This window comes from Oculina patagonica, chromosome 1 (genome assembly GCF_052425735.1).
Source record: "Oculina patagonica isolate OP01 chromosome 1, crgOcupat, whole genome shotgun sequence".
Taxonomy (NCBI): Eukaryota; Metazoa; Cnidaria; class Anthozoa; order Scleractinia; family Oculinidae; genus Oculina; species Oculina patagonica.
Genome location: NC_135758.1, coordinates 31,265,620 through 31,287,311, shown reverse-complemented (window position 1 = coordinate 31,287,311; position 21,692 = coordinate 31,265,620). Strand labels below are relative to the sequence as shown.

The 21,692-nt window shown below is 39.3% G+C and overlaps 1 protein-coding gene across 1 annotated transcript in view; it reads right to left on the bottom strand.

The window, feature by feature from the left end:
- LOC144664105 (uncharacterized) overlaps window positions 1-21,692 on the bottom strand; it is a 108,367-nt gene that overhangs the window by 19,220 nt on the left and 67,455 nt on the right. The window contains exons 12-45 of the mRNA XM_078525236.1: window positions 20,238-20,291; window positions 19,928-19,981; window positions 19,515-19,568; window positions 19,313-19,357; window positions 18,685-18,738; window positions 17,830-17,874; window positions 15,936-15,989; window positions 15,625-15,669; window positions 15,100-15,153; window positions 14,231-14,275; window positions 14,052-14,105; window positions 13,442-13,486; window positions 12,966-13,019; window positions 12,131-12,184; window positions 10,726-10,779; window positions 10,446-10,499; window positions 10,136-10,189; window positions 9,401-9,445; window positions 8,925-8,978; window positions 8,223-8,267; window positions 7,251-7,304; window positions 7,095-7,148; window positions 6,926-6,979; window positions 5,906-5,959; window positions 5,764-5,817; window positions 5,492-5,536; window positions 5,310-5,354; window positions 4,844-4,897; window positions 4,666-4,719; window positions 4,489-4,542; window positions 4,007-4,060; window positions 1,833-1,886; window positions 975-1,028; window positions 240-293 (exon numbers count right to left, since the gene is read on the bottom strand). Coding sequence (XP_078381362.1) covers window positions 240-293; window positions 975-1,028; window positions 1,833-1,886; window positions 4,007-4,060; window positions 4,489-4,542; window positions 4,666-4,719; window positions 4,844-4,897; window positions 5,310-5,354; window positions 5,492-5,536; window positions 5,764-5,817; window positions 5,906-5,959; window positions 6,926-6,979; window positions 7,095-7,148; window positions 7,251-7,304; window positions 8,223-8,267; window positions 8,925-8,978; window positions 9,401-9,445; window positions 10,136-10,189; window positions 10,446-10,499; window positions 10,726-10,779; window positions 12,131-12,184; window positions 12,966-13,019; window positions 13,442-13,486; window positions 14,052-14,105; window positions 14,231-14,275; window positions 15,100-15,153; window positions 15,625-15,669; window positions 15,936-15,989; window positions 17,830-17,874; window positions 18,685-18,738; window positions 19,313-19,357; window positions 19,515-19,568; window positions 19,928-19,981; window positions 20,238-20,291 — 1,755 coding nt within the window. The remainder of the gene's footprint in view (window positions 1-239; window positions 294-974; window positions 1,029-1,832; window positions 1,887-4,006; window positions 4,061-4,488; window positions 4,543-4,665; window positions 4,720-4,843; window positions 4,898-5,309; window positions 5,355-5,491; window positions 5,537-5,763; window positions 5,818-5,905; window positions 5,960-6,925; window positions 6,980-7,094; window positions 7,149-7,250; window positions 7,305-8,222; window positions 8,268-8,924; window positions 8,979-9,400; window positions 9,446-10,135; window positions 10,190-10,445; window positions 10,500-10,725; window positions 10,780-12,130; window positions 12,185-12,965; window positions 13,020-13,441; window positions 13,487-14,051; window positions 14,106-14,230; window positions 14,276-15,099; window positions 15,154-15,624; window positions 15,670-15,935; window positions 15,990-17,829; window positions 17,875-18,684; window positions 18,739-19,312; window positions 19,358-19,514; window positions 19,569-19,927; window positions 19,982-20,237; window positions 20,292-21,692) is intronic.

Here is a 21,692-nt window from a genome sequence, read left to right as displayed (position 1 = left end):
CATGTTTTATCATGACGTTCAAATTGGTAATCTTCGAAATAATCCTTAAAATAATTGTTTACAAAGGTAGAAAAATGCCCCAACTTAAAGTAAGAATAAGCTGAATGGTAGCAAGGATGGTTAAGACTGGGCAAAATTAAGACGGATTACGAACGACAAGCTTGAAAAATTCAGGCTGAATTTTCTCTAGATGAGTACATCATCCGTCTTATACTCCTTATTAGGTTTGTTGTACTTACGGCAGGTCCAGGCTTCCCCGGTAAGCCTACAGGTCCAGCAGGCCCTGGTGGACCCTGAAGTGTAAAACAAGTTGAAATTTCTTAATACATTTTGAACTACAGTGCATATAGCTATTTTATGTTTTAGGTTTTGGTTTCTACAAAATTTCATACTTCCCCTGGCAGGCCCTCGAGTTAGAAGCGCAAAAACGAGAGAAAAAATCGCCGCACTCAAAAAGGCACCCTTATGGTGGATTTCCACTGACGCGTAATTTTTTACGTGCGTGAAAAAATTAGAGACAATGTATGAACGGCCTGCGTAAACGTGTACGCAAGCCGTTCATACATTGTCTCTAATTTTTTTACGCACGTAAAAAATTACGCGTCAGTGGAAATCCACCTTTAAGCCCATGTTGCGTGTGGCCATTTTTCCCGCAAGCTTTTTTTCTTCTTCTTGCTCAAAGTCTTAGCGCAACCTGCAATTCAGTCTGCAATGGGATTTTTTTTTAAGCAAACTACTAAGAACATTGCATTAATATGGAGTTTGCACAAAAATATACGGACTACTTAGCACATTCAAGTCCAATTTTTCACACACAAATTTCTCCTTGCAGGTCTCTGTGCTCATCTTTTAGCACCAATTGTGATCATGTATGAAGCTTCCTTTCAATGACTTTTACCTCAATTCTCACAACTAGCATGCTTGCCTTCGTGTACATATTTTGATGAGAAATAAGAGTTTGATCTTTATGTTACCTTGGGACCTTGTTCTCCTTTCTTTCCAGGGATTCCTGCAGCTCCTTGGGCACCCTGCAACACACATTCAGCATTAAAGTCAGAACTGCCTCAGTTAAGGACATTACAGAATGACGTAATAAGAGCTTATCTTCACTAGAAGATATACATAGTACCGTAGACTTAGAGCCTTGACTTCTCTTTTTATTTGTTTGTTTGGTAGTGGTGGTGGTAAAAGTTGTAAAACTTAATTTTAAAATGGTATTTCCATTCACGTATCTATATCTCACAGTTATTCAATTGCCTTTTGTCCCACAGGGGAAGAAAAGAATTAAGTAGTTATAAGTAGCTATAGCTTAAACGTCTCTTACGATAAATAACTAGTGCGTGACTGTGGAAGAACTTTTACATTCATAATGTCTGAGACTGTAAGACAAAAGATTATGACGCTCACTATACCGAGGACCTACTTTAAGTTTGTTTTGCAACAGTAGTATTGTGTTAGCTAAGTATAACCATCAAAGTTGTGTGTGAACTTTTCAGGTTTCTGGTTTATTTCACGATTCACTTCACGTCAAACAACTTACCTACCTTATTGTTACTTATTTTCGCGGGTACTTAATTTCGCGAAAATGGAACAGGAATATTTCGCGAGACTTAATTTTCGCGATTTGGCCAAAAATACGTAATTAGCATAAAAAATACAATAGAAATCGTTTAGACTTAATTTTCGCGGGTCTTCAAAAAATCGCGAAAATCGCGAAAATTAAGTCCCGCGAAAATAAGTAACAATAAGGTACACATCTCTACCTGTCAGTACACATTAGAAATAATTGATCTGTTGCTTTATTAGCAGTGAATGTAAATCATATTTCATACCTTCTCTCCCTCCTCCCCTGGGGGTCCTGTTGGTCCGTCCTCTCCGGGCTTACCCTGTCACAGTTAAAGAATCGCATTTGCTTGTTTGTTTTAAAGTGATTCTATTGTATTGCATTGCGTGTCGTTAGTGCATAAAATTTCGCTTTTTAAGCGTTGACTTGTAAGCGATGACGTCATCGATTATCGCTATCACACGACGGGTTCTTTTATTCTGTTGTCTGTTTGTCAGTTTGGCGCAACTGAAAAGAAATCAAGTTTAAGGGTCGCACTTAGGAAAAGTTCTGCCGGCTCCGCTTCCCCGGAGGCTTTGTCACAGCAGGGTCGCCTGGGGGCAACTGTGGGATGTCTCCCGATGATGCTTCGCAATCAGGTGAGCGAGGAACGGTGAGCAGTGGTCATCGGTCCTTCCGCTCGGCACCTGGGCCCGCGCGCGGTCCGGGTCCCCCCGCCCGCCCTCCCCCCTCCCCCCCCCCCGCCCCCCCCCCTCGCCTCCGCCCCCGGCGCTCCGGTCCCCCCCCGGCGCCCCCCGCCTCGTCCGTCACTGTCGGGTGTCCGGCCGGCCCCGTCCTCTCCCCTCCCCGCCTCCCCCCCCTCCCCCCCGCCTCCCCCCCGTGTCCCCCCCGCCCCTTCGGCGCTCCGGCCCCTCCCGGGCGCGTCCGGTCCCCTCGCCGCGCCCGGGGCAGGGCGGTGGGGTGGGCACGAAGAAGGGTCCCCGTGCGCCCGCGTGTTTCCTTGTGGACTCGCCCGTGAGTGCTCGGCGGTCTGTGGGTTTCGACGCTTTGCCGAAAACACCCTTGAATTGCGAATAATTATCAGCAAGTCCCTTCATGGCGCGGGCCGCGGACTGATTTGCCGTGCTTGTTCATTCGACGTGTTTATGTCTGACAGCGTTGACGTACGCTGTGATTCCTTGTTGCTCGGTCGTCTCCTGCCCCACCCAAGCACTCGGCGTCTTGGTTTTGCCGATTGCGTTTTTGCCAACTGGAAACCTAGGGTCGCTCGCGCGCCCTGATGACAGATTTTCACCGCATAAACAATTCTGCAAACTTTTCCAGTGCGACCCATACCTAACGTAACAAGAAATCGCCGCGTAGAATACAAAAGCAAAATACTCCCGTGCAGTCAGAATGGAACACTACAATGTATAAACGAAAGAGACTAATTTTATAAGGTGGGATCAATTAGATTTAGTAGACAGAAATTTCTAATTCTTATAATATACAGGGCCGCTCTAAACAAGAGACCGTTTGACCTTTCTCGCAGCTTAAAAGCTTGCTCGCGCGTATCGTGTGTCGTTTATTGGATGTCACACACTACAATATAACGCAATCTAGTGTTTACGAAAAAAACGTATTATTAACTTTGCATCCTTGGCCTGTGAATTAATAACTACTGTATTTATTTGAATTCCATCAGACCCTAACTATGCTATTTAGACAATCACCAACATTGCTTCTTAGGTTTAAAAAAAGTACACTGCAATTGGATAACAGTTTTTATCACGCACAAGGTGTCAGCTACTTTTACTTACGTTGAGTTTTTGACAAATTTCCTCAAAATTATGTTAGACCCTTTGTGAAACGTCATCGCTTCTGCATACACTGCATGCCGTTTATTCTTTGTTGTTAGGCTCGCTAGAGAAATATGTGTGGACGCAGCGTGGCCCAGTAGTTAGGGCACTGGACTTGTAATCCAGGGGTCCTGGGTTCAAATCATCTCCCTGCCACAAACTCCTTTAACGTTTTGAAATTAGGTCGACTGGCCAGCTTCCCACCAGTTGGGATTTTTAACAAGTTTCTGTTTATTTATAGTATTTGTTTATTTATTTAGTTTCGTCAATTAGTGCAGTGGCGCTAAATTCCTTGAGACTTGTCTCATAAACGAATGGAAACAAACTCTGGCCAATAACAAAGAACACTGAAAGACAATCCAGCGAACCACTCAAAACTTGAAACAAGTACATAAAACTAACAGAGCGCGGGAAAACGTGCGCGAGTGAGTCACGATTGGTTTTGGTTTCAATTCTGATCAAATAAGAAAATTCCGCGAGCTTTCAGGCAAAAGCGTAGTAATGCAAAACCGAAGCAAAAGCGAATTACTTTCGACACTAAATTGAAAACCGCTTTTGACTGTTGATAAAGAAACAAGCACTGCATTGTACTGCTAAGACTTACTGAAAGACCAGATTTTCCCTCGGGTCCTGGCTCTCCACGGGCTCCTTCTTCTCCCTAAATAAGAACAACGAAGTTGGAATAATTTAAGTGTTAGACATATATCGTGAAAATATTGAAAACAAATCCCATTTATCAGTTGTTTTTTTAATATGGTATCGTGGTTTTAGTTCTCGCCAAGCTTTGACATCAAGAGGTCAGTTCCTTTCTTCCCTTTTTCGTCTTTGCAAAGCACTTGTTAAAGTTTGTTGTTTATTTACCAAATAGAAGATGGTTTTCCATGCTTTTTAAGAAAATAATAATGTACGCATGAGGTCTAGAAAAGCTGCTAGTGGATGCCCGAGCCGTTAAGCGAAGGCATTCAGCTGCTTTTCTAGACCTCAAGCGTGCATTATTATTTTCTTACAGAGCATGGAAACCCATGTTTTATTTGGATTCTAATAAAAAACTTTCCTCTTTCTTGTGATATGGGCATGCTCACTCACCCTACTGCCTTTTTCTCCCGGTGCTCCTTGAGGTCCTTGGCGACCTGGCCTTCCCTGTGAAAGATTTCATTGTTAGGAAAGTATAAAATACCGAAACTCTTGTAATTCTTGTGATATTGTAGCAAGGCAGGAAGACATTAAAAATCATTCTACGTGCAAATAAATCAGAGTACTCACTGCAGGTCCCTGAGGGCCAGGCTGCCCAGGAGGTCCACGCATTCCTTGAGGACCCTAATGACATGGAAGAAAAAAAAATCCATTATACATGTATGTCGAAAATGAACAAAAAATTTTGAAAAAAAAAATTGTGCACACCAAACAAATTGAAAAAATTTTCGCCAAATGTTCGTCTTACCTGTCCACCAGGAAGGCCAATTGGTCCTTCAACTCCCTTGGGTCCTGGGGCTCCCTAAGGATTCAAGAAAATGACCCTTAGAAAAAGTGAAGCTTTTAAAGAGCCTTTCCTTAAATGCGTTGATGATGCAGAAATCTACAAAATATTGTAGTCCGAAAGAAAATATGAGAAATGGGTTTCTTATTCGACTGCTACGGCTATTAGATGACAATTACGCTAAGAATTTTAATAAATAAATGATATGTGTGGTACTTTTTATATCAAGAACATATTTCTATACTCAGCGTGGCTTATGTGGAAAAGATCATTTAGGAAGATGGAACGTATTAGGTTACACTTAGAAATGCACTAAGAATTCTGGGTAGTAATAACGTCAAAAAAGATCTCTTGCTTTATCTGCTGTCGACCACCAAAAATTGAGAACCTTTCATCATATGAGGATAAAATAATAGAGGTTTTCACTTACTGGCGGTCCCATGGAACCTTTCGGTCCCGGTGTTCCTGGCTGACCCTGTAAAATAATGATCAAAAAGAAAAATGTAAAACTTTTTAAAAGTAAGTTCCTTTACCTTTAGAACTTATACACAAACAAGTGTCTTGAATAATAGCAATGAAAGAATAACAGTTCAGAAAGACTAGACATCTTACCGCGGCTCCGTCTTTGCCGTCCACACCTGGTTTACCAGGCTCGCCCTGTTGAGAAAAATAAAGTGTTAATGTAAAGTTCTAAAAGAAGCGACTCTCTGAAAGAAGCGGTAAAACTCCAGGGTTGTTAGCAAATCCCTTACGAACAAAGCGACCTCTAACGCAACTTGTTATAAGAAACAGTGAAGTAACAGATGCTGGGACTTAAATTGAAGTTATCACTGATCAACCAAGACGTACACGTAAAATGAAACATGTTGTCAGTATAAACACACCTTTGGACCATCCCTGCCAGATTCGCCTGGGTCCCCTGTGGGTCCTTGGACACCCTGCAAAGAAAACAAACACCATATGCGTTCATAAATAATACGAAATGTAAGCTTAGGGCTAAGGAAACAGATTTATATTCGTCCTCACCGGTCGGCCACGATCTCCTTTGGGCCCTGAGCCACCTCTTTCGCCTTGTGGACCCTAAATTAAAGGTAAAATGTTAAGAGATGCTTCTTTAAGGGACTGTATTTTGCCAAATACTTGCTATGAAACTTACTGTCTACGAAGAAATTGCTTCTATGGATGTAAATGACAAAACCATAGCTTCATTGCAACCAAATGTGTCTTCCGGGCGTTATAATGTAAAGTTACAAGCAAACAAGATTAACTTTGAAAACTGTTCAGCCCAACAATATTTGAAAAACTCGTATCGCAATCCGTTTCAATCTTCGTCACTTTTGGCCATCCGTACCTTCTTTTGTATTTGGTGTGTTATTGAAATGTTCCTTCGCTGTTTTAAGTGGTTATTTCTATATATCAGCGAATTAGATGGTCATATCCCATGCCTAAATTTAGCTAAAATTCGTGAAACAGTCCCTTAAATAAATAATGTGAGCTGGATAGTATAATAACTGTTTGCATTATTTCGATTTCCAGGAAGTTTCTGTGACGTAATTTTAGAAGAAATGATATCGTTTTTGTATAATTTTCTAAAACCATATCACTTTGTTAATTTGCTTGATTTTGTTGAAACAAGAAAAGCGGGTTGAAAATAAGATGTTTATTAAACTGGATTTATGAAATGTACATTTGAAAGATGATATAAAACTAGACTCTTTTGCTTTAAAAATCTGTTGGGACGAACGCGAAAGCGAGCGCGATATACGAGCGACAGAGCCGCGAGTTTTGAATAGCGCAGGCGACGAAGGAAAGGCGGAAAGAGAGACTGCTCACTTTTCGATTTTTCTTTCGCCGCCCGCGCTACTCAAAACTCGTATATCGCGCTCGCTTTCGCGTTCGTCCCAACGGATTTTTAAAGCAAAAGAGAGATTGCTCGCATTCTAATTTAAACGGCAAGATAAGGCAAAATTCTGATATCACGAATACTTCCTGTAATAAGGTATCATAACATAAAGGAAAACAAAAACAAGATGAAAAATAGCTTACCCGTCCACCAGGCATTCCCGGAGGGCCTGGAGGACCTGTTTTTCCTTGAGGTCCCTAAAAATACCACAACAAATAGATACAAATAATGAAATGCTTTGAGAGTTGTTGATATCGTGAATAAAATCCATAATGACGGAAACTGATAAATGCTACTTAAACTTGATCTTACTGTCTCTCCGCGAGGTCCAGGAAATCCTGGTAAACCTGCTTTTCCTGGCAGACCCTAACAATTGAAAAACATCAGCCATAGGAGTTATTATAATACGATAATAAAATCAGTGACAGCTTTTGAACGGCAACTAACCAAGGAAAAATGTTGACTTACCATTGGCCCACGCGGTCCTTGCGAGCCCCTGTCGCCCTGTGGCCCTGGAGGACCCTGTTACAATAAAAGCATTATTTGTTTTTGTGGTCTTCTTAACATGAGGCCAAGAGCTAAGCCTAGTCAGGCTAAATATGTTACGTAGGATTGGGGTATGACAGTAGTGTGAAAACTCTTGCAAGTTTGTAGTTCTACTGGTCCTCCAGCTTGTGTAGCAGTTGCTATTGTTTTTGGAGCTAGGGGCATTGTTCCTGTTGTTTGTTCTGTTGTTTTCTTCAAGGGCATCAAGCCATTCATATGAGAGCTTGGGAGAGCTGCTACCCCAACTGAGTATAAAAGTGATGTTACCATAAAGTTTAAGACGGAAAGTGGAGGAGGAAATTTCAAGTTTGTTCATAGTGAGCTTATAGCAAAATGCGCGAAGTATGGGTTTTAAATTCGTGCACTTTTTGCTGTTAATTTAGCCAATTCCGTAATTTGGAATTTGAATGATTTAACTCAGTTGCCTTCTACTTGCTCCATCCTCCTTTTTTTTCATCACGTTGTTTGCTGTTCTATTGAAGTTGTGAGTTAATATTGTGACAGTGATAATAACACAGCCTAGTCCCTAAAAGCGGCGTTCCCATTTTTTTTTCTTTTATTAAAATATATTTATATACATCGAAAAAAAAAAAAACCCCCAAAAAAAAAAAAAAATTTTGGAGCGGAAAATAAAAAAACCAAAAAACCGACCCACAAAACGGAAGGCACGGAACCTTGTAAGACAGCTCAAATGACCAAAAATTGGATGCCCAGTAACAAATAGATGAGGGTTTATCCTATCTCGGGCGAGCGCGAGGTCCGACGTAAGGGCCTGGGAACGGGTTGGCGTGCCATGGTGACGCACGAAAACTCAAGTTCGTGGTTTTCCAAATCTGAGAAGTTTCATGGGAAGGGAACGCCTGGGTACTAGGCTGATAATAACACTATACTCACAGGATTTCCACGATCACCAGGTACGCCAGGCTCACCCGGGCCTCCCTGAAAGAAAATTAAAATGATTTTTTTAGTTGGTTGACCAAAACAAACTGTTTCTTGTACATGTATTAACACAATACAGTCAAGGCTTGAAGCAACCGCCTTGGGAATCGGAAATAAGTGTTTTTGTTTTTTTACTAGAGCTGGTAGTTTACAAGAATGAGCTCTAGTAAGCAACCATACGCTGAAACAATAGAGACTGGTTGCTTACTATAGCTTTTAGCATCAAGCTTGGTACAATGTTCCTCATTCTCAGGGTAACACTATAGTGACACTACTTCTCAAGCCATAAATTATGTGGAACTTTTTATCTTAAATATGAATGGTCATTTTAAGGTTACATTATATTATTTAAGGGCATCAGAATCTTTGAGCGGTCACTAACTAACTTACGAGAGCTTAAAATCAAAGGAAAAGACCTGAGTTGGGAATTTCCAAAGGTGGTCATGGTCGCTTACAGGCACTTAATTACAGGGTCTGAGTGACAATTCAAATAGGGTTTCACAGTAGCGGTTGCAAGAAGAGCTTCAACTGTATTACATAGTTCCATAGGCACGCAATGTGTGCAAAGGACGCCAGCTACATACACTATGTATGCATTGTACCTCCTGCAAGCATTGCATGTCCATAATGCTAGGTTATAATTAATTTAAAAACTACCTTTGTTCCTGGAGTACCAGGAGTTCCAGGAGACCCTCTCTCACCACGTGGACCCTGTGTAAGACATAACACAAATATATTAGGATAATCCAACAGCACAAATCTCTTGAAAATTTTTTAGCTTACCAGCTTGTCTTGATCATCCATGCTCCCTTAAGGTAAATCATGACGTGTAGTATTTTTTAAAATTTGAAGAGGATAATTTTTTTGTATTGCAAGAACAAGTCTGGATAGAATGCAACAGACCCTTAAAACAATAGGCTGGATTCTTAAAATTTCACGATGAAAAGACGATCGTGACAATTAAAAGTTAGAGTATAATGCTACCCAGTATAAAGGATAGACAATTAGAAAACAACAATGTAAGAGTTTGTCCAAAGTGCTGCATGGAAACTTGTGGAACAAACATTACAAGACACCGTCACTTATCAGTTCAAAATTCAAGAGGAAACGGAAGTTTTGTGATGTGACTTTACCCTTGTTCCTCTTGCTCCTTGTGGGCCTGGTGGTCCAGGATTTCCCTTAACAAAAAAAGATAAAATCCTTTACCACAGTTTCACTCTGCAAAGAAAACCTACATGATGCATAACTTTGGCATAAAATTTCATTGTCACAGCAGGGGCAGTACTAGTGGCATTCACTGTGGATCAGAAAAGTCAAACCTGCACAAACATACTACCAGTGATACTTAATAGCAAGATAGTCAGACCATTTTTTTGGCATTCATAGCTTTTTCCATTTCTTTTACTCTAATATGAAATATCAATGAATCTTTCCACATGATAGTTCCCATATTTCATTATTAAAGGAGCTATATATATGTCACGGGGATTTCGCAGATTTTTGGTCTCAACTATCATCAATTAGTGCTTGGCAACTAAACCCATAAAAAACATCTCTGAATATCTAAAGGAAGATATTAACCTAATTTGTGGACAGAAATCAGCCTTAGTTATAGATATCGATTTTTTGATGACGTGTGGAAACAACTTGAAAACGTATGCCTAACTTTTTCAAGTTGCAATCAGTTTCCATCTGAGCCATCCACAGCCAAAGATGCTTGTTTACAGTTTCAATCTTATCTATCAATTTTCAACAAAAATGGACTATTATTTTTAGGTTTCCTGTGACACAAATTATGTAAATTTTGGCTGTTCGAAAATCTGGTAAAATCCGTGGCAAAATAATAAGTCCTTTAAAAGCAGACTCACCCTAATTCCCTTTGATCCATCTCGTCCTCTTGGTCCCGAGGCTCCAGCGTTTCCCTGAGATAAAAAATAAAGAGAATGCATAAAAATGCACATGCAGACGATCTTTTGTATTAAATGTTATTACATGTATGTGTATATAAAAGTGGGTATAATTCAAATGGAAACTGCAAGATGCAGACAACAAATTTAAGCCACAACATAAACACATGCAGAAGGAAGCTATCAAAAACATATTCAATAGTGTTGCGCTTCACTCACTGTCTATCAAGACAATTTTCCAAGATTCCATGATGAGTTTTTTCACAGTTACCTTTTCTCCAGGTTCCCCTGCATATCCAGGCATTCCTGGAGAACCTCTCTCTCCCTGAGAAATAAAATAATTAAATAAATGGTGTCCAATTTAATAAACAAAAAAATGTCTGTTAAGCTGTTTCTCGCAAAATCTCTCACCCCAAGGACACTCATTTCCTGGTTAAGTGAAAAGCATCCAATAAAAATAATTACTTGCAAAATACAACTTCAAAATTTTCACGCAATTGAGTATGTGCAAAACTTTGAAAGAATAAGGTGTAGTGATGATGTCTGTTTACCTTTCCTCCTGTTGGTCCAGGGGGGCCAGGGGGGCCTGGAATTCCACTTCGACCCTAAAATCCAAAAATAAAACAAGAAACAATTGAAAAATTATTGCACTAGGAGTGCAAAAAATGTTAAAAAGGGTAGTATTAGTGCATGAGCTACACAATAGTGATTACAACAACAACATTGACAAGAATGATCCCAAGAGCTAAAAATAAACAACTGTAAAATTCAGGTTATAAGCCCTCGGCTTACACAACTTCATAAGGGGTTTTGGGTGGGCTTATAAACAGAGGGGCTTCATAGGCGTACGGGCACCTTCGGACCTGGGGGGGCGGAGACCTTATTGCCCGAAAAAAAATGGCATGGGTTGAAAGCCAAATAAAAAACGGACAGCAAAACGTGCATCGAAATAGTCGATCAACCAAAAACCTTGCCTTCTTGCTTGAAGGAAACGATAGTTCTATAATTAATTTGTGGCGTTGCCCGAAGTTGTTAAGCATGAATCCTTTTTCTTCGGAAATATTTTATTTATTCACTCTAGTTCACCAAAAAATAAAAGTATTGTTTTGGGAGCCAATTTACATTGTTTTCCACCACTTGAATTAAAGTTATACAAAAGCGTGTGAAAATTCAGGGATGAATGGGCAAAACACTTCGTTGAAAGTTTTTAGCTAGCCCTGTGAACTTAACATTTAAGTCAAAAGCATTATCTTCATCACATTTTAACTACTTTTTTTAAGGTTTTACACCGGGTCCACCGCACGCAAACGCTCAAGCTCTAGAAAAGCTGATTGTAACTGAATGAAACTGAGGGGTCACGAGAATGCGAGAAAAATAAAATGATTATAGAATTTCGGGGAACGAAAGCAGATGAATGAGAAATTGGGACTTTTGAACAGAAAGTTAGGTAACATCTGTTGATGTAATTCGTTTTGAAAGTATGTTGGATTGTCGGCGTATTTTCTATTTTTCTCGGCTTGGCCCGATCTAAGCATTTGCCCGAAAATTTCGGCACTGGGGGGGCTGCAGCCCCCCTCCCCCCCCCTCGTACGCCTATGAGGGGCTTATATCCTTGGGGGCTTATATAAGCGGAATAAAAAATAAGTTACGAAATGAGCCACAGCAGTGTTGATCCAAACACGTTTTTAAGTAAAAAAAGTCATAATAAAGCATCATTTAGACCTGTCAAGCAGAGGGGGCTTATAACTGGGTGAGTCCTGGGTGTATTTTTTGTTTCCAGGAAGATGGGCCTATAGCCAGGGGGGCTTACACATGGGGGGATTACAAGCAGAATTTTATGGTATTCAAATGGACGATAACTGTCACTGTGATTTTATTACTTTCTAATTTTTAAAGACAAATAGAAAAATACACTGTTTACAATACACATGCAAACTATACAACACCACTGCAGACCTTTGGTCCTTCAGTTCCTTCTGGTCCTGCTTGTCCCATTCCTCCTGCAGCACCCTGCAAGACAACAAATAATCTGTGAGTTAGATTTATCCTGGCCAATGCCCTCAGTATTCCTCTCTATCCTCTTGTTTTCTCTTGATTTACAGCAATTCTAGTGAATGAATGACTCACAGATATAAAGGACCACTTTGAAATTTATTTTGAATAGGAATATAGCAGTAACTCAAAGTTCGATTTCTTAAATTTCAAAGGCCACAACTCAGATGACTGTAAGTTAGCAATATAAAGGTTTAGGTTAAGTGTCCCATTGGCACCAAAGCTTATTTAACCCGGATTCTGTAGCATTAAGCAACAAGAAGTATTTCTATGCCCCCAAGATATGATTCTAGTCTATAGGAAGGTTACCTCCCAGCATTAAATTGACTGGGTGGTAATAACATAACCATCACAGGTAGGACTCACTCGATCTTTAATTAGTCCAGCACGCTTAATGTTAGGTTTCCACACCAGTATTAAACATGGGCTAGATATGCCACACTAATTGCCTTCAGTTGGTAATTTTATAATGTGGACCTCAAGTAAAAGACTCAATGCCACCTAATTATTGCAGAGCTGTGCTCTAGCAGAGTCCAGGTGCCCGGCCACAGGCAACTTACTTCTGACTTTCGGCGACTTGTATAACTTTGGCATCATGAAAGCTTTTAAGAGCTGGACACCCAAGATTTCTTACATAAGAGCCTTTGGGCACCCTGCAGTTATACCAAGTCCACAGCTTTGTATTTTTAATTATATGATAACGTAATTTTGTATCATTTTAGTCTGTCATTTCACTCACATCATCTCCCTTAGGGCCTTCATCTCCTTTAGAACCGGGATATCCTGACAGTCCCTGCAGAAAAAAAAATACATGTTGTAACACCTTTAAAAAGGACCAAAAAACTGTTAATTGTCCTCTTTTCAGAAACACACAATAATTACACAGGGGCAGATCTCGTGGAAAAATTCAGTTATGCAATTCCTTAGTGATGCACACCCACCTAAAAAGAATCCTGGATCTGCATCTGTTACATACATTTAGCCCAATCTCAACCAAAGACTTGATCAACTGAGCTTGGAGAAGACTTTTTATAATGCACAGCAAGCATGATCTTACCAGTTCGTGAAGGACTACATATATTAAAAAGACTGTACTCGGCATGAATAAGCAATTAAAACAGTGCATCTCTTTGCTTTTAATGCGTATATTTATGCATATATTTTCATTTTTATGCGTATATTTTCAGATACGCATGTGGAGAAAAAAACACCAACCTCTTCACCCTTCTCTCCCTCTGGTCCTCGTTTTCCTCGATTTCCCTAAAAAAAGTATTGGATATCAACATCCACTGTACACGTACATTTATTTACTACCACTGGTCAATGCCAATTAAAAATAGTTTTATAATAATTGCATATAACAATCCAAGAGAAATACAGATGATCACAATTGATTTAAAGAATATAATAGTCTTGTCAGATGACAAAGTTTGTCACTTGAATATTTTTCAGGTTTTAGACCAAAAAGAAAATCTTCTGTTTGTTACAAGGCAGCTGCATGTAAGAGCAATTTTCATTTGCGTGTTGAAAGCTATTTTTGTTTGCTTCAGTTCTACATTACTATGCTTAGTGATTGGTTTAAAAAACTTGCACCACTTTCTTAGCCAATCAGAAGTAAAACCATTATGCCTTTCTCGATCACACAATGTTTTCCCATGATTCATGCTGGCTTCCTGTATTTGGTTTGAGTTTTGATTGGTTCACTGGATTATCTGTGTCCTTTTTGGTTAGCCAGAGTGCCTACTTTAGTTTGGTTTAACAACACTCTTTGGAAATCACTCTTAACTAACTGTCTTTTCCACTGTGCAGCTTCTGTGCAGCTCACCTTCGGTCCTGGGAGGCCTGGGTAGCCTTGTGGTCCTCTTACTCCAGGTGCACCCTGGGAAACATGTCAGTGTGTTAGTCAACAAGTCAGTCGTTTTAACACACAACTTAGAAGTCGAGAGCAGTTTTAATGCTAACAGATCCTAAAAAGAATAAAGAATGATAGATCTTGTGGCATACTCTGTCTCCTTTTGGCCCTGGTGGTCCCTCAATACCAGGATATCCCTAAGTGTAAAACAAATAGAAACATATTAACTCCAACAGTATTGTAGATATGTCATTGACTTACAACGTACTATGGTCAACTCATCTTGAAAACAAAGTTCAAGCAAGATTGATAGAAAAGCATCAAATACTATTTTTTTGTGTGAAACAAAAATTATTGATGAAAATAAAAACATATTAAGTGAATTGGATTCCAACTTGTGTAGAGAAGTTAATAAATTTTGTTGAAATATGTTATTATAAAATTCAATAACAGGACTTTGCTATTCTTTACCCATCCACCAGCTACTTGTACAGCTGCTTCAAGCAACATTTTCAAGCTAATGTGTTATAAAATGACACATAACTTAACAGTGTCCATAAGGCACCCACAAAAATAACTACTGTTACATCAGTTTCATCAATCTAACAACCCAACTTTTAGCAATTTCAGCAATTTCCTCTCTGGAAATGCACACTACTAACTACATTTGATTATGCTATTATTTAAGATATATTTTTGCACGATGCTTAACATTGGACAAGAAGGCCTTGTTATCTTTTATCCCTACATAACAGATTTCCTGTGATACACATAGTCTGCCAGGATCCATTCAAAGTCTCACAAAGCGCTGTATTACCTCAGCTTTTCTAGCTGTAAAATGCATTTTGTTGACAATTTGTTGAAAAATAAAACAATTTTTCTGCTCAATCTTGCGGAATCTTGCCGGATTTTAGCTGACACTCGTTGGCTACGTCGTATCGGACAATATTCCACATGACTTTATTTGTAGGATAATAATTGTAAAGTAACATCACCTATTAACAAATATCTTCCTACTTACGGGTACGCCATCAGAACCTGGAAATCCCGGCATGCCAACTTTTCCAGCCTCGCCCTGAAAATATCAAGTAACAGACTGATTGTTTTTCCACTCTGACTATAAAACCTCTTAATAAGGAGTCATGAAGTATTATAAAATTATTGATGTGACTTAAATTAACAAAAAAAAAAAAAAAAAAAAAAAAAAAAAAAAAAAAAAATAATAAAAATAAAAACAAAAAAAAATATTTTAAAACCGCCTTTAAACTGAAAAAACCTCTCATTTATTAAACATTACATGAATGGAAAGGCAAAATCATCCAAAATACATGTAAAGGAAACTTGTATTTAATTTTACGTTAAGTGTGAAAGCAACATTTTTTGATAAGGGCTAACGATGATGCAAATGGTTAAAAAAGCTTTTTACGATGGTATCAGGTAACTAAGAAGGAACAAAATTGAGAACAGGGCAAAAACAGAACAAAGTTTTAGCAGTCTTCTACATGCATATATATATGTAGGGGTAAATAAGTTGTACGTGGCATACCTTGGGTCCTACAGCACCCTGAGGGCCTGGAATACCAGGAGACCCCTAGAGAGATGAAATACAAATGAGAACATGAAAAGAATAGAAATTGTTAACACAGGCACAAGATGACAGTGTTTGGAAAGACAAGTACCTATACCTGTCAGTACCTATGCAGTACAAAATTAAATCAGCTTCCCACTAAAGTGGAAGTAAAGCATGGAGAATTCTTTCTTGTAACCAGATTTTTCTCACCATGATAATTTCAAGATGGCTGCTACAGCTCTAAAGTGGAACTAGAAAACTATTAAAAAGCTGTTTACAGATCCTACCGAAGGTCCTCTCATTCCTTGTACACCCTGTATTCCTGGAGCTCCTGGGGGACCCTAGGAAAGAAATCTGAATCTGAATGACATGATACAACTGACATGTCAGCATCACCAGGCGCGTAGGAGGGGGGGTTCGAGGGGTTCGAACGAACCCCCTTTGGAGGTCAATAATGGAGGACTGAAAACACAAATTCTTGATTTTCTGCTTTTAGCAAATAGTGGGGGAATGGAAAACAAACTTTGAGTGTTGCAGCTTTTAAATTACCTTGCAAGGAAACGGAGAATGGATACAAGTGATCCCATCGTTGAAAAATATTTCCTTAACAGGAGTTCGGGATTTGATAAATGGAGTCTCAATAGACGAAAGGCGGGGAATACAATTTCGGGGGACCCAGGTGATACGTGTATTTAGCGCATATTAACGCTTTGACGCTGCTTTTAGTACATTGACGGTGGAGCCGGGGGGTGGGGGGCTTAAGCTTTTACCCTGAGATGCCTTTGCAGCACGCGTCAAGCTTTCGTAAAACGTTTAATGTACTAAGCCGGTATGTATGTGTGAATGTATCAAGTTAACAAAACGCCGGAAATATTGTTGTTACGTGTATGACTAAAAATACCTGTTATTTTACACTCCATCAAGTTTGATATATTGACGTGCACAATGCTGAAAATAGCATTTCCGGGCCTCTAGATTTCAAAATATTCTGGGGGGACATGCCCCCAGACCCCCCTAGAGGCTCGCGCCTTCGGCGCTCGTATTTAATTCCCCCCCCACTTAATAAATATTCCTGTCAATACGAACACCCTTCCAAAAACCTTAGCTACGCGCCTGATCACAAATCTATTCCTGTGTACCAACTTTATTCATACAGTATGTTGTTGAAGAGGCTAGGAGAACTGCTACTCAACAATTTTCCAGTACCATTGCTGGGTGGAGGTAGGCACTGTGTAAGTAAAGTACTCTTCCTAAGATTGTAAACATGTACAGTGACTGGACGAGTGACCCTAACCAGCAATTGTACTCAGACCACTTGGTCCATGGTCCAAAGTACATATACCAACCAGTAAAGCCACTGTATCTCCCACCCACAGTCAGGCTCTTAGCCAGGACTTGAAAAGTGCATGTCCAAACATTTTATGGGGCCTTATAAATATAAACTTCCTTTTGGGTTCCAAGGGCCAAATTCAAGCATATAAGGCCATTTTACAGTAGTACACTTTAAAAAGTGTACTACTTTTACAGTTTTGAGTGCAAGTTTATTTGAACAGGGTTCGAGACTAACTTTTTTTGCTAACTAGCCAAGTGGATAGTGGCAGCTTTGATTTCACTAGCCAAAACTTATTTTCTACTAGCCAGAATTTTTAAGCATAGTTCTTCTTATAAGGGGGGAAGGGTGAAAACAATGTCCGATAATGTTTAAACCTTTAACCATAAAATGTTCCTTAAATCTTCACGTTTTTTTCCTCAAAACAATTGGGCTTTATTCTTCACTATAAAAATTGTACATGTACATGCGTTTTTGTCAACTAGAATTTTGTTTAAAGCTTCACATTCTATAATGTCAACAGTTTACTTGTTAGTTATATTCTCTGAGAGACGATTTTAATAAATGCGGTTTCTTGCCACTCAGTAATGCCTGATTTTTTCACTAGCCATTTTGGCTAGTGAAAGGCCAAAACCTACTAGCCAAAACTGCATTTTTAATAGCCTTTGGCTAGTTGGCTACCGTTAGTCTTGAGCCCTGTTTGAATATTTCTAAATTTGCTAAAAAAACCTCTCAATATTGCAATTCGTATTTATTAATTTTGTCTAAAATAGGCCACCCACAGTACGCCTGCCACATAGTGCATACATTATCAAAAACATGACAATTCCTTGAAGAAAACAGAGCCTTACCGGGGATCCAGTTGGTCCTGGTGGGCCTCTCTCACCAGTATTCCCCTGTTGATAAAAAGATAAGGTAACATTGAGTGAGATATTCACATGTCACAGTCATAGTACTGTATACCAACCTTGTACTGGAATTTACAGGCGCGGATCCAGACCGGTTTCCACTGTTTTACGGAAATCAGCCAGATTTTTTAAATAAGTATATAACTTGAGAGTTTCTTCGAAATCATTACAGTATGATAATTTGTATTGAGGAAACTATCCTCATCCTAGGAATATGGGTGACTCAAAATACCTGGACAAGACACTTCAGGGAGCCAAAATCTAAAAACATTATCTGGAGGAACAAACCGTCAGATCTCCCCCTCCCTTAACAGCTCATGCCGCTTGGCGCTGGTCTTATCGGAAAACAGTTACTATTTTCTCTGGATCCGCGCCTGATTTACCATGTTTACTTGAAAAAGCGTCAAATTTAAAATTGAAACTTTCTGACATTTAGAAGTGGCACTTATTTAAGGGCAGCGCTTAAAAGGAACAGTGTTTTTTTAACACTAAGAAATATTTTTTGAACAAAACATAGTAACTTTTTTTCCAAAGGTTACAGCAACAACAACCAAAACTCAATGAAAATCTAAAATTAATGTCAATATATCTGTCTTTTTTTCTAATGAGAGTCAAGTTGCTGTATTGGGATGTGAGCCTCACTGCATGTTATCACCAAGCTCTAGAACACAACTGAGTTCGAATGAGTGCTGTGTGCGCGTAGTTTCTCATGGGTGTGGGGGTATTGGTCAATAACATTTTTGTTTTAATGTACAGGTGCTCATTTGAGGGTGGTGCTTAGTAAATATGGTAATACACCTGTAATCCCCGTGGTCCAGGAGGGCCTCTTGGTCCAGTTTCACCTTGTGGGCCCTGTAATCAAAGTACAGCATAAATACATCAGCTGCCGGTAATTTTTATCCTGTGTGATGAATGCTAGAGAAACTCGCATTCAGAGCACCTTAAAAAGCAGTTAGTGTTACAATCATGGTTGTCACATTTACAAAGAAGGCCAAATACCTGGATATCTGTATGAACGACTGGTTAATGACTATATAGCTCATCTTCCCTCGACCAAACCATAGTTAGAACTATGACCAAACGAGTCGCCATTTTGATTTTGAATGAGTGGGGGGACTGGGAACAACTTTTCAAATTGATGTTGTGGACTGGTACAAGTTACTAAATTTTTAGTTTGACCAATCAAAGGGTGCAATCTATCAGAAACTTCGAACAAAGCTAGCGAACAGCCAGATACAGCAAACAAACTTGTAAAGCCATGAATTCCAACTGTTGTTTAAAGACTAGTTCAATAAGGTTTATGTATTTTGTGCTCTCCTATATACATTTGGTTAGTTTGAGTCGTTGCTCAAAATTTTACAAAAGAATACAAAATAATAAAACGTTTAACACACAGGAATGTTAATTGGTTTTAAAGACAACTCACTCGTTCACCAGGAAGTCCACTTTGTCCAGCTACACCTTGATCTCCCTTTAAAAATATAATTTGATAATATTAATTTAAGGAGGAAGAGAAGAAGAAGGAAAAGAAGGAAAAGAACAGCAGCAGTAGCAGCAGGAAATAAGAGGCAAGAGACCTAAAGAGAGGAACGGTCGGTGACAAGAGCAATACGTGAAGTAAAACTTACTCGTTCACCAGCTTCACCTTTATCGCCTTTCTCGCCACGAGCACCAGGTAAACCCTGAATGGAAATAAAATAAAATGAGATTTTTAATGCATTTTTTAACAATACGAAATTCTCTTTATAATAAAATATAAAATAAAAAGGTCTTCAGAATGTAGAGACTTATCATGTATTTATATAATATCATCATCATCATCATCATCATCATCATTTGTAACTAAGTGGAAAGACCCTTTTGGAAAGCACTTATGTGATGTTGGCATCTTTAATTAAGTTTTAATATTATTATCAAGAAGAAGATATTTTACAATGTAAAACAAAAACCGCACGAAATACGATCTGCGATGTGATAAGCAAGAAGACAAGAAAGTTATTACTTAAACCATTTTGTGTTTCACTGCTACATTTTACTTTACCCGTGGTCCTTTATGGCCCATCATTCCGGCCATGCCATCAAGCCCTCTGTCACCCTAAAACAGAAAAACACACAAAGGTGTCTTAGTCGTTTCCTGCAATCTACTCTTGTTGCTGTTTGTTTGTTGTCTTTGCAAAACGTTGTCTTTTTTATAAACCGTTACGTCTGCACATTAACCAAGTGCTAGCCCACATTACTTACAGGTAAGCTTCGGATAGATTTCATTTACAAAATGAACGAAGTTAATAGTTTCTAAGGAAACTGCTATGTCTCGTGAAGAATGAATAACGTTTAAAGATTGACCTGTGTACCTTCTCTCCCATGGGTCCGGGAGTACCTCGTGCCCCGTCCGGTCCTGGGGGACCCTAGAAAGAACAAAGTATTTGATTATAATGGGTTGAAAATGTAAAAACAAATCTACATTATAAAGGAAACGAAACAGACGCTATTAGTACCGACAATTAACTTCCTTTCAATATTTTAGTACCTTGCAATCGAGCCTCTCGATCCAGAGGATCGCGCTAACAAAACCAGTCAAGTCAAACTCGTCCCTTAATCTAGTTTTGTCGTTTTACATAGTTGCTATGCCGTAACGAATTTCAAAAAACACGAAACAACGTTTTAAAGACATGATGGGGCATGACCTATGCCATCTTCAGTTATCGAGAATGATGCATACAACCCTATCTATATAGGTAGCTTACAAAAAGTCATTTCAACACCGAGCTTTACTTACTGCATGCAGAAAAACTTTCATTTGAAAAGAAAATGATGATAAATGAAACAACCCTTTGTGAGTTGCTCGTAGTAGAGTTCAGTCGTAATTAAAGAGAAAGAGATCATTTTATTTCTTGTTTCAAAAACTCCAACTGGAAGCGAGGGCCTTGTTAACATAGCCTGACACAAACACGAGAAAAAATTGGAAAAATTCGAACTGAAGTTTTTGTAAACTCAAGCCGCACGCGAGATTTCACAGATTTTCCCAAGTTTTCTACAGTGTTTACATCAGGCTATATTAAGGGCCTGTTTACATGGAAGGCGGGTGCCCCGGCTAACCGAGTTACCCGGCTAACCGAGCTAACCTGGGCGAGCCAACTTTTCATACGTTTCCTAAGAAAATGTATTGAAGCCTTTACATGCTAGAAGGGTAACCCGCCTTGCCGGGGCACTCGGTCTACTTGCCCGGGGCACCCTTCTAGGCGGGATAGCTTTTTGCCATGTAAACGGTTATGCCCGAGCTATCCCGGCTTGCCGGGATAAGTTTTCGCGCGTGTTTTTAAACTAAATTTGAAGTTAATGGCATAAAATGTATAAATTCTGGACCCAAACAGTGCTATTTGATCAAAATTAGTTTTATCAGTCGACTGGAAATATTTCTTTGAGCAACAGCAAATTAATTCGAAATTTTCGTGGGAATGATTATCCTAATTCACGAAACAACAAATTTAATTTCAATTTGGCGGCCAAATACTGTTGAATTTCGATTGAATTTCGTCAAAAATGAACGCAGTAAATTTCTGAGAACTTGTACATCAAATTGAAATAAGTTGGAAGACGAAAAGCCTTGATTATTCAGTAAAAAGTCATATTTTTCTTTAATCATTTGGAGCTACATTGTTTTCCCACGCCGTGACACGCTTCAATGACGCTGTCTAATCTCGGGTAGAAGGGTTGTGAATTCTGCATGTAAAGGCGGGCTAGGTTTTATCCCTTCTAGCCGGGTAACTCGGTTAGCCGGGGCACCCTCCCTCCATGTAAACAGGCCC